Source organism: Phalacrocorax carbo, chromosome Z (assembly GCF_963921805.1).
Source record: "Phalacrocorax carbo chromosome Z, bPhaCar2.1, whole genome shotgun sequence".
NCBI lineage: Eukaryota > Metazoa > Chordata > Aves > Suliformes > Phalacrocoracidae > Phalacrocorax > Phalacrocorax carbo.
In genome coordinates, this window is record NC_087548.1 from 25190753 (window position 1) to 25206452 (window position 15700).

The 15700-nt window shown below is 41.7% G+C and overlaps 1 protein-coding gene across 3 annotated transcripts in view; it reads right to left on the reverse strand.

The window, feature by feature from the left end:
• The window catches only part of TRIM23 (tripartite motif containing 23), a 29268-nt gene extending 13813 nt beyond the window's left edge, over window positions 1-15455 (reverse strand). For 2 of the 3 annotated variants that reach the window (XM_064439110.1, XM_064439109.1), the window contains exons 1-5: window positions 15240-15455; window positions 14207-14369; window positions 2364-2485; window positions 1228-1506; window positions 365-547 (exon numbers count right to left, since the gene is read on the reverse strand). In XM_064439110.1, the coding sequence (XP_064295180.1) occupies window positions 365-547; window positions 1228-1506; window positions 2364-2485; window positions 14207-14369; window positions 15240-15341 (849 nt within the window). In that variant the 5' untranslated portion in view covers window positions 15342-15455. Of the gene's footprint in view, window positions 1-364; window positions 548-1227; window positions 1507-2363; window positions 2486-14206; window positions 14370-14790; window positions 14873-15239 lie in introns of those variants that run through there. The other variant, XM_064439111.1, reaches the window with a different exon arrangement.
• Window positions 15456-15700: the final 245 nt, after the last annotated feature.

Sequence of the window (15700 nt, forward strand, 5' to 3'; positions counted from 1 at the left end):
TTACTCCAATAATCAAGTAGCTATTTGCATGCATACACACCTTACTAAAACTGACCAGGGAAAAAAGCCTCGATAGCATCACAGCACCTGAGAATAGATGCAATCCGTCACAGTACTTCAATACAGTACTAGCAGTTTACAGCTTTCCCTACTGCCTCCCTGTTTTCATGTAGCCTAAAAACATTGTAACGGACTACAAGTTCCCCTGTACCTGCTGGCTTAAGCATAAATACCAACTTGGTATAGATAAGAACATATGGTCTTGTCTTATAAAACCTATGCATAATTTTCAAAGAAATTCCTTATCTTAGTTATTACAAAAAGCAAACATTCTGTGCATGTGGGGAAAAATAAAAAAGCATACATGTTCAGTATGGGCCATTCCAACTCCATCTTCAACTATTTGTTCTCCTCCTTCTATATGCTGAACAATTCCAACTAGTTTTCTGGAATAATCTGAGATTTCTTCTGTGAAAGTTCTTATACAGTGGGCCATGTCTAAAATGGATGCACGAATCTGGTTTGCTTCTGGTTCCAAGACAGAATGCTGTTAATTAAAAGCAACATATCACAGATCAGTCACAAATATCTTCTTTAATAATCTTGTCTATTTTACTACATATTTAATATAAGTGTGTGCATGTGTATGTGTGTATATGCTCAGACATGCACAGACACACACAGACACATATATAGGAAAGTCAAGTAAGAATTTAAAACCATCTTGCAATTTAAAATGCAATCAGGAGTTACAGATTATGCCGAGACTAAGACAAACATCTAGCAATTACACAAGTAAACATACAAATTTGCCTGTTTATAAACAACTACAAAAAAGCAATTATAAGAAATTATAAGCAATTATTAAAAAAGAAAAGTGGTTAGACTGCACCAGGTTGGGGGAACCCAGTGTTTGCATGATGAAAACAATTTTCAGAACTGTGACTCAATGCTGTGAGAAGTTCAGAAAAGCATCAGTTAACTGGACTGTCCATCTTAATACATAAATAACTTATTGTCATCTTAGAAATAATTTTTTTTTTCTTTTAACTGCTATTTTACCATAGCAGTTACCTGAAATGAAGGGAACATAAAAGAACAGTATGATGTTACTTCTATAAAGACACATCAAGAATCTACCCTCCTTTCTTGATAGTCTTTTGTACTTAAATTGGATAAACAGTTATGCAAGCCACTCCATGACTAGAAATGGAATATTAGCAGTACCTTATGACCTTGATGCTTCCCATATTCTTTGCAGACACAGCACATCAGAGGACTCGCCTGACAGCCCTCTTCTAAACAAACAAACTCAATAGCATGCACTTGGTGTTGGGAGCACATGGTCTTCTCATGAGGCTTATCAGCAAGAGGTACACGCCTGTGTTTCGCTAGTGTCTTTGTAGAATGAGTAAGCTGGGAACAGTCTGCGCACAGGTGAGTGGCACAAACAGTGCAATATACAGATGCAACGTGGGCTTCATCTTCATCGCAACGAATGATACTCTAAATAAAAAAAAAAGACAAAGCTGAAGTTGTTAACATTTAATCCCAATAACTGAAAAAAATTAGAAGACCTGCCACCAAAATAAGCCTGAAAGCAGACTTGCTTTAAAAGTTACACACTAATAAATACTTTGATTACTTTGAAAACTTTAAGTTCTCAACAAATTAAAAAAAAATAAAAGTCAGTTTCCTTTACAGTCAACTCCAGTACATTATTCTACAGGTGTTCAGTGATTTCAGAAATCCAAACGTCAGTGGAAGTTGTAATGGTTTGGAGGATAAAGTAACTCAGGCTCCAGTCACTTCCTCCAAAGCAGTCATTACAGAACAAAGAATTACAAACTTACAGGCAAAACACCAATGGAAAAATATGCATTTAGGACAGCTATCTATTGCTAGAATGGCACTGCCCAGTTGTTAATACTGGAATGATTAAACCAGCTAGTTTTGATAATGAAGTACTATCACATGATGTAGTGATATCAAAGATGATAAACAGCAACTGCTCGAGAAGAGCTGAAGTCTTTAGGAAGAATGCCTAAGAAACTTTAGAAAACTGTCCCGAAATAACTATAACTAAAATATCAAAATAAGTAACGTTTTCTAAAGAACTTAGAAGTCTAAAAAAGGGGAAAAGAGCATGCATGCTTAGCAATACCTTTTTATTTTCTGCTTCAGCCAATATAGATTATCATTTAATTATGAAGGAATTAATTGAAGCTTAATACTAGATACTGAAAGAACACAGCAGCATTAACAGTGAAATTACATTTGGCAAAGAACTGATTTTGATTTTTTTTTCTATCTAGAAATAACTTTAAGCAAATGTAACAAACTTTTTTTTTAGAACTCAGTACCTCTCCAGATAGATCAATGGCTTCTTCTGCCGTCCCACACTGCCCTGTAGGTCCATTCTGCAACCGTTCCAAGAGTTCCAACAAAGCAAAATTCTTTTTCAAGCCCCAGACACCAGAATCTCCTATTTTTGAGGAAGAGTTAAATGAAGGGGAGGAGAGAAAGAAAAACCTCAAGCAAATACCATCATGAGAAGTTCCACAAACCACAGTTGAGATTCTCACAAATATTAAGAGCACATTAACTACAGTGATATTAATTAGGGTGAGATACAACTACCACTTTTTCTGTGTAAGCTCACATTACCTTTCCACCCTCTTCTTTCCTTCCATCACCAAACTATCTAATACTTATGCAGATTTTCCCTACTTAAAAGATGCCAGGACTATTAAAAATTTACAAAAACTCAGTAGAAACACTTGTAAAATAATCTGCAATATCTAACAACTAAAGGCTACAGGGAACACACAAACAGTAATGTGTACGATAAATAAATTTTTTGCATAACTATGTACAGTGAACATTTTTACTATACTAACAGAAGCTGTGAAGAATTCACACTGACAAGCCTCATATTCCCTGAATCACAAGATACAACACCTATTGCAGATCTCAGCCCAGTAAAACTGAATATGAGTTAAAGCAATATTCAGAAAGACCTACATACAACACTATTTGATATAGCAAAAAAGAAGATATCTCACACTCCCTAGAGCAAAGCAGAAGTCCGTATCTGCTCCTATATCATCCTCATTTTGTAGAGGCTAACATGAAGCAACGTGATGAGAAGCAAAACCAGAATTGCACCCCAACAGCTGCTGCTAAATGCTACTTGCATAGGCCATGTAGCATGAGAACCCTAGTGATTACTTCTCTAAGAAAGTACCATCCCTTGACTTTTTTCAGCGTAATTGTCATAAGACATTTTCTCTGTTGCAAGGTAAAGGTGCCTCAAGATATGAAGCATCAACTCTGAGCACTGGATCATTACTTTTTAGTCATTACAGAATCACAGAATAGTTGAGGTTGGAAGGGACCTCTGGACATTACCTTGCCCAGTCCCTCTGCTCAAGCAGGGTCACCTAGAGCTGATTGGCCAGCACCACGCCCAGGCAGCTTTTAAAGATCTCCACAGAGGAAGATTCTACCACCTCTCTGGGCAACCTGCATCAGAGCTGGGTTATACTCATGGTCCAAATTGTTTCCTTATGTGCAGACAGGGCATCCTGCGTTTCAGTTTGTGCATGTTGCCTCTAGTTCTGTCACTAGACACACTGAAAAAAGTCTGCCTCTGTCTTCTTTACACCCTCCCTTCAGATACCTGTCCCTTACTATTTTAGTGGCCTTCTGCTCCAGTAGCTCCACATCTCTTGTACTGGGGACTCCAAAACTGGACACAGTACTCTAGGTGTGGCCTCATCAATGCTGTGGACGGGAAAGATCACCTCCCTGGACTTGCTCGCAACACTCCTCCTAATACAGCCCAGGATATTGTTAGCCCCCTTCACTGCAACAGCACATCAGGTAAACCCCCAGGTCCTTTTCAGCAAAAGCTGTCCTACAGCTGGTAGGCCCATTCTCTCATTCTCTTCCTAAATGAGAGAATTAGATTCATAGAATCATAAAACGTCTCAAGTTGGAAGGGACCCATACAGACCATCAAATCCAACTCCCTGCTCCTTTCATGACTACCTAAAACTAAACCATATGACTAAGAATGTTGTCCAGATGCTCCTTGAACTCTGACAGGCTTGGTGCCGTGATCACATTCCTGGCGAGCCTGTTCCAGTGACTGACCACCTGCTCAGTGAAGAACCTTTTCCTAATCTGAACTTTCCCTGATGCAGCTTAATTCCATCTCCTTGTGTCCTATCACTGTTCAGCAGAGAGAGGAGATGAGCACGCCCCCTTCGACTGCCCCTGTGAGGAAGTTGTCGTAGGCTGCAATGAGGTCACTCCTCAGCCTTCTCTTCTTCATGCTGAGCAAACCAAGTGACCTCAGCTGCTCCTCCTAAGTCTTGCTCTTGAGAGCTTTCACCATCTTGGTGGCCCTCCTCTGGACACACTCTAACACTTTGATGCCCTTCTTACAGTGAGGTGCCCAAGCCTGCACACATGCGGTGGACACAAGAGTGGGACAATCACCTCCCTCAACCGGCTGGCTATGCTGTGCTTGCTGCACCCCTTTCGGGTGCCAGGGCACTCTGTGGACCCATATTCAACTTGCCATCAACCCAAACCCCCAGATGTCTTTCTGCGGGGCTGCTCTCCAGCCTCTTGCCCCCCAGTTTGTATATATAACCAGGATTACCCAAAGATTAAATTATTCTGCTTTGTCTACATCCTTATTTGTGAGGTGACCACCATTGAATCAAGCAATGGTGTGCTGTTTCTGATCCTCCTTTTGCTGTTAACATATTTAAAGAAGCCCTTTTTGTTGTCTTTCACAGTGCTGGCCAGCTTGAACTCTAATCAAGCTTCGGCCACATTAATTTTCTCTCTACAGTGGCAAATAGGATCTCTGTAGTCCTCCTGTGTTGCCTGTCCTTGCTTCCAATGTCTATAGACTTTCCTTTTCTGCCTAAGTTCTAGAAGTAGTTCCCTGCTCAACGAAGCCAGCCTTCCACCCCACTTGCTTGACTTTGGACACTTTGAAATTGCCTGCTCCTGTGCTCTTAAGAGATGGCTCTTAAAGCGATTTCAATCTAATGCAGAAAGCACCTAGCAACTTCCTCTCAGCGGAGTTGTTATATATGAAAGAAAAAACCCTATATTTTTGTAGTAGGCTATCAGACATTCCTCAGATGGGATGTTTGCCATTCCCAAGGACCAAGTACACAGGATCTGAGGCTTTCCTCAACACACAATATTTAGAAAGTTATATCTGACTAACTGCAATAGGCTGACTACAACTGCTGAATCACAACTATATACTTTTGGAGTCAGGAACAACCAATTACAGATGGATGATCTGAGAAAAGAGGGTCGTTTTTAATGGAGCGTAGTGTTGAATTCACTATGAATTTCCAGAATGAGTGTCACTTCTGTGTGTAGGTTTGGGTTTTTCTTCTTTTCTTCTTTAAAATTGGAGGCAGATCAGCTTTTGAAGTTGTTTACTGCCCAAACTAAACACTTATTACTGCACAGTTTAGAACCAGTTTTAACTCCTAATTGACACTAACAAGGTTCTTGATATATAGTATCAATACATGCCAATCCAGGTAGAGGGTATAATTACTTGCTAATGATTCCTAATTTGGAAGGGACAAGCAAAGAAATGCATGTGCTCTTCCTCCAGCTTCAATGCTATGATGAGCTCTTCTGCTGTTGTCACAGGGATTTTATTACTATCAGTTCACCAAAATTGGTAGAACACAGATATATAAGCCAATCCTCATTAAAACCTCCCAACATCTTGTTTTCCTTACAAATATCACAACTTAACCCATAAATGCCTATGATCTTGTAATATTATTTTTACCAGCTCTTGAAACAAGATACCTGAGAACATAGACAAGCTCTAGAAACTACTTAATTATATCCAACTTTATTGCTGAATACTAACAAAGCACTTCTTTGATGCCCAGAAAGGAAGGCGAGGTATGGATGTCAGTTTCGTCACATATCATCTCCTTTATCTCTTTGTCAGATGTTTATATATGTGTAAAGAAGCTACTAACTTCAGGAAAAGAAACATGAGGGTTTTCTACCTTTGAGTAGTGACTACAATTACCCATAGTGCACAGGGTAGTGACAGCTGTACATTTATATAGCTAAGAAGGTGCCTGGAAATGCTGTCTTGTATTGAAACAGAATCTGTAGGACCTGAAACTGACTCATCTACTTTATGATGGAATTTTTGAACTGTGTAAAACAAGAAAATGTTGCTGCAGTTACTTTTTAGAGCATGGGACACCACTATCTGGACATGCTTTTATAATTCAAATATTTGTTTGCATGAAGTACAAAACATATGCACCTAAGAATATGAGCCAATCTTTTAGTGAACTTCCACTATTCACTGTAAAAAAAAATACATGCTACAGTTCTTTATTAAATTCAAGCAACTGCTTTATTTGATTTATGCTTTGCCTCAAGCATGACCTGAAACAAAGAATTTTAGAAAACAATCCCAGATCCAGAAAAAAGTTGGGCTGTCTTTCATAATCCAGAGGCAAAGACTAGCAGAATAGCAACTGGAGGCTGAGGCTGTTTCCAGATGATGCCTAGAAAACTCCTGACATTTTCAGTCCACTTATCTGGTGTCTGGCAGAAGTCTGCATCCGACATGAACTCTCAGGAACTGTATCCCATGTGTCTTCCCAAAGAGAACGCCCAAGCTACTTCAGTTGTCTAGTTCTCCTGAGTGTGATTTCATAATTCCTAAATTATGCTGCCGTGTGCTGGTCTGGTAGGTATATGTGCTCTGCATCCTTCTGGAATTCAGATGTCAACCCACTGATCTTATATAGACATTAAGACTTCCTTCTTCAATGATGAGATTTATCAAACTCTCCATAGATTTTGATGTATCATTAGAGTGAAAGTGCTATTCCAAATGAACAGACACCAACTACTGTGAGTAGCTAGCAGTTATGAGAACCAGCAACAACGAAGTACCCACCCCAAATACTCGTGTTTCACTGCTCCTTAGCTCAGCACACATAACCAGAGAATAACCAGCATTTTCATGGTTCTAATATGGACCTTCAGCTCCCACAGAGGTCTGGATTTGCAGCACATAGAGTATACACTGCTATAAAGGCCTTTTGTACAACTACACAAACACTGTTCAAATATAGTCACTGCATAAAAGACAATGCTTTTAAGAGCTAAATATGTCACAATATTGTTTGTAAGGAAGCGTACATAAAAGAAGAAAAAACCCCAAAACAAACCACAAACAGATCTGCAAGTTCTCCTATCTTCAGCTTAATTCTGTTAAGAATTATTCTCTGTATTAGTTTGGCTGGGACTGAGTTAATTTTTTTCTTAGTAGCTGGTATGGGGTTATGTTTTGGACTTGTAACCAAAACAATGATGATAACACACCTGTATTTTAGCTATTGCTGAGCAGTGCTTACACAGCATCGAGGCCTTTTTGTTTCTCATGCTGGCCCCCCAGCAAGTAGGCTGGGGGTACACAAGAAGCTGGGAGGGGACACAGCCAGGACAGCTGACCCCAAATGGCCAAAGGGATATGACATTGTGCTCAGCATATAAAGCTGGGGAAAGAAGAAAGAATGGGGGATGCTTGGAGTGATGGCGTTTGTCTTCCTATGTAACTGTTATGCGTGATGGCGCCCTGCTTTCCTGGAGATGGCTGAGCACCCACCTGCTGATGGGAAGGATTCAATTAATTCCTTGTTTTGCTTTGCATGTGTGCACAGCTTTTGTTTTACCTATTAAACTTTTTTTATATGAACACACTTTTGCCCTTCCAATTCTCCCCTGTCCCACTGTGGGGGAGTAAGCAAGCAGCTGTGTGGGGCTCAGCTGCCCACTGAGATTAAACCACAACATGCTCTTCTACTTCCAAAAGCTACAAAACAAAAAAAAAATGGGACCAGCTTTCAACCTTAAGATTTCAGAACTCCTTTGAAATAGATGCAAGTGCTTTTACTACCTAATAACATTTTTCCTGCAGCACTGTGTCAAAGAGTAGAGCTGCATTACACAGCTAGGCATAATTACATGGAAGACTGGAACATTCACATACCAACCATTTCCCAATCAAGGGGAGCAGAACATATAGTTCCATGAGGTGCATGCCACATCTGGCCAAAGTGAGGGTATCGATGCTATGGTGCATCTGAAAAGGGATGTGAACAGGAACCAACATATCCACACTGTATACCTTATTGTTTTGTGTAGCTTCCAGTTTTGCTATATGGAACTTTCTTTCCTAGGCATTCTTCCTCACAGTTTAAACCATCAACCATAATATTCTCAGTGGCCAAACTCAAAACAGAAGTTAGGTGCCTCACAGATAAAAAAGGCAGAGTTTGGAGAACAGATAAATGGATGAATACTGTTTTCCTATAGCTATAAATAAGAGCATATATAAGTTATTATCCCCTTCAACACCCTCAACTGGTACAAAACAACATTGACTATCTGGTAAAAAAAATGCTTACCAGTAAAAGACCATTCATTTTAGCAAATCTGCTGGTTTTGGAAATGGGCCTATCAAGCTACTGGTGAGTGACTTTGAAGTTAGGTATAAAGCAAGGGCATGTCAGTGCTCTCTGCAGTTATCAGTTCCACAGTGGAAGCCTTCTCTGGTACAGTTAACAATACCAACACTCAATCTAAGCCTAGTGCGCTCCACAAAATAAATGGCGAACAAAAAAAGAAGAATTTTAACTTTTGTTTGCCTCAGATCTTGAAGGAGTTTACAGAAGTTGTGTTCTGATCCTCCACAATTACAGTTAGCACCAGCACAGTTATCTGCCTTGATATATTCTCACTTCAGAGCTGAGTTGTTTTTTAGCTCTAGCACTTCTAGCAGGATCACAGTGTTTTTCTAACACAGAGCAAGGAGGAGTCACCTCTTATTAAAAGTTGAAGAAATACATAGTGCAATATCTACTTTTGGAATCTAAATTATGTCAAACCAGTTTGTAAAGGAAGTCTGACACTGTATCTAGCCAGATTTCTAGACACTAACTCCCAGAAAGCAAAGCACAGAAAAGTGGCTAGATGGTTCTCTTCCACAGTGTTTAGAACAGCACTGCCCTGTAGCAAACTGATTGCACACAACCTTCAGTTACTACAGTAAATAAAATACTCACATTAACAACACACCAATATAATGACTGCTGATACTAATGTGGACCATCTATCTCCAGATTAGCCACTAATCCACATAGCCATTAATAGCCAAGTATATTTGGATGTACACAGACTTATGAAATAGATTATAGCAAATTAGCCTTTAACCAAACATTCTCATAGCCATAAGCAAGCTTTGGATAAGGCCGAGCAAGGAAGCAGCTGTTCAAGCATTACAGAGTTTCTTACAAAAGTATTTTCTTTCACAGGTTCTAATTGCTTGCTGATATGACGCCCATCTACAAGAAGGGCTGGAAGCAGTATCCAGGGAACTACAGGCCAGTCAGCTTGACCTCGGTACCGGGGAAGGTTATGGAGCAGATCATCTTGAGTGCGCTCACCAGGCAAGTGCAGGACAACCAGGGGATCAGGCCCAGTCAGCATGGGTTCATGAAAGGCAGGTCCTGTCTGACCAGCTTGATCTCCTTCTATGACCCAGTAACTCGCCTAGTGGATGAGGGAAAGGCCGTGGCTGTTGTCTACTTGGACTTTAATAAAGACTTTGATACTGTCTGCCACAGTATCCTCCTAGAGAAGCTGGCAGCTCATGGCTTGGATGGGTGTACTCTGCTCTGGATAAAAAACTGGCAGGATGGCCAAGCCCAGCGAGTTGTGTTGAACCAAGCTAAATCCAGTTGGTGGCCAGTCACAAGCGGGGCTCCCCAGGGCTCAGTGTTGTGGCCGGTCCTGTTCAGTATCTTTATCAATGATGTGGATGAGGGAATCAAGTGTACCCTCAGTTTGCAGATGACACCAAGTTAGGTAGGAGTGTCAATCTGCTCAAGGGTAGGAAGGCTCTGCAGAGGGACCTGGACAGGCTGGATCAATAGGCCAAGGTCAGTTGTATGAGGGTCAACAAGGCTGAGTGTCAGGTCCTACACTTTGGTCACAACAACCCCATGCAACACTAAAGGCTTGGGGAAGAGTAGCTAGGAAGCTGCCTGGTAGAGAAGGACCTGGGGGTGTTGGTTGACAGCTGTCTGATCATGAGCCAGCAGTGTGCCCAGGTGGCCAAGACGACCAACAGCATCCTGGCTTGTATCAGGAATAGTGTGGCCAGCAGGAGTAGGGGGGGTTTCGTGCCCCTGTACTCAGCACTGGTGAGGCCTACCTTGAATACTGTGTTCAGTTTTGGGCCCCTCACTACAAGACGGACATTGAGGTGCTGGAGCGTGTCCAGAGAAGGGCAGCGAAGCTGGTGAAGGGTCTAGAGAGCAAGTCTTATGAGGAGAGGTTGAGGGAACTGGGGTTGTTTAGTCTGGAGAAGATGGAGGCTGAGGGGAGACCTTATTGCTCTCTACAACTACCTGAAAGGAGGCTGTAGCGAGGTGGGGGTTGGTCTCTTCTCCCAGGGCACTGGCATTAGAACAAGAGGAAATGGGTTCAAGCTGCATCAGGGGAGGTTTAGATGGGGTATTAGGAAAAATTTCTTTACTGAAAGAGTGGTCAGGCATTGGAACAGGCTGCCCAGAGAGGTGGTAGAGTTGCCATCCCTGGAGGTATTCAAAAAATGTATAGATGTGGCACTTCAGGCCATGGTTTAAGAGACATGGTAATGTTCCATGTCTAGCATGAAGAGAAAGCCAAGCCGAAAGTCAAAGCAGAGCTAATATACTGAAATGTAACCAACAGAAAAGATAAGTCTGTAGCTATTCTGTGTTTATTTTCTATTTCATAACTTAAAGGTGTCAGGAGAAACAAAGTTACACTACTTTTACATTCTTTCTTTAACTTTTTATTATATATCCTGAGATTTGCTAATACATGTTATACATTGTCAGTGTACTGTCAATCTTGGACAGAAATGGAAGAAATAGGCAGAGCTTACATATCAACTATTAATCCACTAAAACAGAATTTATAACCAATAAGCACCCTATAAAACATGCATTATCATACAGAAAGTCAGGTCTTATTTCACTGGTATCTACCCTAAAGTTTATGTATTTAAGTAAAAGCCACTTTGCTTCTTTTTACACTGAACCTACTCCAGAATTACTATGTACTCATGCATTTTCAACACATCTAATCAAGTGTTTATTTTATATTTAAAAACACTAAAAGATGAGTCATGTAAATACATCTATTTACACTTCAGCTCAAATTCTGCTTTAGTCCCAAATGTGAAAGAGTCTAGTGATCTCATCCTTGTGCCTAAAAGGGATGTTTGTGCCCATTACAAAAGCACTACACAATCTGACCGTCTCTTCTCAAAAGAAAAATAAGACATGAATAGCAGGAAGTGTGTCAGCCAGGAATGAGATAGTGACAGAGTGAAGATATTAAGACTGACTCCAGCCAACAATACAAATGTCATTTTCAAAAGCACGAAGCTTGTCTGCAAAAGGATTATAAATAATGCATTGAATAAAGGAGAAACTTTTGTCTAAACATCTGAACAAAGCTGAGAGAATGCTACGTTATAGCCACATTTTCTTGCACAATGTTTTGAAGTTTTATCTTAACACTCAAACACTAGCAAAAGAATATATAAATGGAAACAATACTGATGGGAAGGATTCCGTGAAGGATGCCAACACCTGCATGCATCAGTTCAACAAGTTCTAATGACAGAAAATAGTTTCAGCCCTGTAGTGTGATGATGGTAGGGAGAGTTCACCTGCGTCATTACCTGTTAAAGGCTTTCTTAGCAGAGCTGCCTAGCTAAAGTCAAAATCCAGTGCCTCCAAAGCTGTTACATAAGCACATCCTTCCCAACAGCTCCCTGGTCCATGTATTTTTAAAAAAACCTAACCCACTAACCCAAGACAGGAAAAAGAAAGAAAGCAGTTTGCAAGAAGTGATTCACCTCTTCTCTAAAAATTAAGATATTTTAAGGAAAACGCTTTAAGAGGAGGCTCTTCCTCTACAAAGACCACTTTATAGATTTTTCACCCAAATATGCTGCCTGAGTCAACATTACCTCCAGAATATATGGCTTCAAAATTTTGAAAATTGAAAAAGCTTTTCCATTACATCTTTTTGTTTAAAGAATGTTAATTCAGTTGAAGATAACCACTGAACAGCTCACATACCTTCAACATGTACATACTCATTCAAAAATCTCCACTAGAAGAGAAATCAGAGGCAACTTCATTGAAGTACTCAGGAAAAAACCAAAACCTATGTTTAGTCCACTCTGCAAAGTAATACAGTTTGAGCAGGCTTTAGTCCTACCAGTTCATTACTAAATATTTTCTCTCACAGCAGATTTTATGAACTATTAGAATATTTTGCTGAGCATGTATGATGTCAATTTTCACTTGCAGACTCCAGAAATCCTGACCCAGTACTCCTAACCCTACCTTCCCATACAGTTATTAGAGCAGGACAACAAATGCAGACATGCTTCAAAGAGGGACCGTGATGACCTGCACTTCACAAAACGCCCCTTTTTATGTGCTGGAAGCAAGAATATTTCTTAAGACAGTTCTTATGAACCTGGTAAGACTAAAAGTGGCTATGACCGTCTTCTGCCCCAAATCACCAGGCAGAACATTTTTATTCATAGAAGTACATTTACTGCTGGTGACAGCATATCATCCTTTCTAGTATGAACCAGTCGGATGCAAGTCTGCTATCCTAGACACAAAAACTTCTCTTCCTATCTGTAGGAGCCTTACAAGCTTAGTAACATTTCACTGAGTTTCATCAGAAGCTCCTCAGTATTATGCTGGATAAAAAAAAACTTTAAATGTTTTTTAAAAACTTCACTTTTGTTAAACCTGAAACCCACAAAAAATTATGATATTGTACTTTCAGATGCCTGGGGAAAAAAATGCACAATAAAAACTAAGAAGTGATGTACAATAAAAACTAAGATGCTACTTTTACTTTACAAGATACAAGCAGTGGTCTTGGGCAGAAATGTTTCACAACAGCAGCACTAAGTCTTGTGTTCTAACAGTCCCCCCTTAAAAGAATACTTTTAAGAAATCTCGCACAGCTGTATAGTCTTAGATAAGAAGTAAAACAAGTCGTGACTCTTTTAACCACATATTCTAGATTCTCAATCACTCATGACGCTCATACTTACCACCTCCTTCCCCCAGAAAACAAACCCCTCTTTCATATGAGACTGTTATTCCTTCTCCTGACTCCTGCTTCCATGAAAGCATCCCAATGAGTTCCTTAATATTCCAATCAGTTGGTCTACAATCTAGCAGATTCTCCTACGGCAAAGTAAATTCTTATTCAAGCCAATTCGATATTTAAACATTTCTTTCATGGATTACTAGATTAGAGACCTCATTCTCTGAGGATTCTCTTCCTTCCAACAGCTTTTTTTCCCCTGTGCTATTCAAAACTGCTGGAGATAGTTCTATTAATAAGTTCTTCTCAGTACAAATTCTCCTGACAACTCATCTTCTCTGTAACCCTACGTTGAATATGGAATTCCTATTCTGAAGAAACTATAAGCATATGTCATCTTTTGCTTAAAATACACTTCCACAGTTGGATAAAAGCTGTATCTTATCCTTTCAAATACTGCCTGCTACAGTAGGGCAACTGCTGTTGATAGCCTGCCATTAACAGTTATTGTGTATATAGAATTATTTTAAATTTAGAAAAACATGTTTGTTATCACTGACACTTCCCTCTATAACCCTTCGTCATTAATCTGTTTGTCAAAGAAACTACCTGTTCAATTGCACAGTTTATTTAGCATTTAGGACAACAGGAAACTAATAGCTATTCAGGAACCCTCAGACACTAATTTAAAATAGAGCAGTCCCTTTCAAAATATAGGTGTACAAAAAGACTTTCAGATATAAAGCTTGCAAGTCCAGGTTCAAGAAGGTAAAGATAAAATCCTGACTTTCTTTTCCTAAGATACCTACTTCACTAGTGCTTCACAGTGCTGTGAGCTTCTCTGAATGAAAGGAAAACTGCACACTCACTACTTGGAAATATTATCATTAAGTGGAGCATTAAGAATCTATATCTAGCACCATCTTCTAGACACCCTTGGCTGACAGGTTTCAAGAACTTTAGACTTATATTTTCTTACCTAGTTCAGTAACCTGTCGATCAAAAGGACAACGAACTGCTCTGCCATGAAGGGGAAGCCGGGTAAGACAGTCATGGCAGACAGTATGCCCGCACAAAAGCAGCCGGGGAACTTTGTCACCTTGCAAAGAAAATACATCTTCACAGACTCCACATTCAAGAACCTAAAATTTAAGAAGAGTCCATATTTGTTTATGAGCTGATAAAAAAGCAACCTTCATATAGTAAGCCATTTGACAGTTTATTTTACAGAAGCTCCTGCAATCACACCACACAGGCTGACTCATTGGTTTTGCTTCATACACACAAATAATGATCATATAAATGATATTTAAAAAAATAAATAGATAGATGCGAACAGAACATTTTAACTCTTCAGCATCCCACCTGATCACCACTAGTTCTTGCCTGCTTCATTTAATGCACTGCCACAAGAAAAGCTCACTGGTCAAGCAACACAACTAAGTAAGCAGAAATGTCCTTGCAGGACAAGAAACCGGAGGGCAAGACCCTGCCAAAGCAGGCTATCAGCCGGTGGAGAAAGCTTTCATTCATAGCTGATGCACATAAAAAGGTCAGTCATACCAAGTCAGCCATTTATGAAGCTACAAATGCAGCATCGAGGTTAACGGGAACAAACAGCAGGGGATGGGAGCGTCTTAAACCGCTAAAGAAAAGTGAAATTGATCGTCATTTAGGAAAAAAAAAAAAAAAAGAAACCACCCGACAATCCATAATGCGACACCACTTTGGGGAGCCCAGGCGCTGGTGTTCCCCGAGACAGCTCCCGCCCCGAGGCCGCCAGCCCCGCTCAGGCCGAGGCCTCCCGCCCGGCAGCCGCTCCGAAGCACCCCATGGCAGCGCGGCGAGGCGGGGAAAGGCCCTCCAGGGCGGCCGCCGGGCCGCCTCCTGCCCCGGAGACCCCTCGCTCCCGCGCCACCCCTTCGCACCGCTGAGGCAGCGACGGCGCGACCCCAGCCGCCACAGCCCGCCCCGCCCCGGGAGGGGGCCAAGGGCCAAGCAGCCCGTCTCACCTTCACCGCGGCACCAGCTGGGCCGCGGCCGCTGCCGCCGGACCCCCGGCCGCCGTCCAGCCCGGCACCGGCCCCGACCTTGTTTACCACTGGTGCTGCCATCTTGGGGCGGGCAGAGCAGAACGGACACCTGCAGGAAGGAGCCGGCGGCCGCCCTCAGGCGCCGCCCGCGAGGCGCATGCGCTTCCCCCGCCGGGCCGAGCCGGGCCGGGCCGCGCCCGCCTCCTTCGCCTTGCACCAGAGAACCGCGATCCGTGCCGCGCCGTGCCGCCCTGCAGCTGCGCGGCGCACAAAGGAGAAGACGGCAGCCCCTCTCAGGGCGCCCACCCGCCCGGCCGCCGGGGAGAGGGAAGCGGTGCATTCTGGGGGCTGTAGTTCAGCGCCGGTGCCGTGCCGCGGCGGTGGCGCGTTGCATCCTGGGACGGCTGTTTCCGGGTTCGGCCGCATTTGCCGCGGCCGGG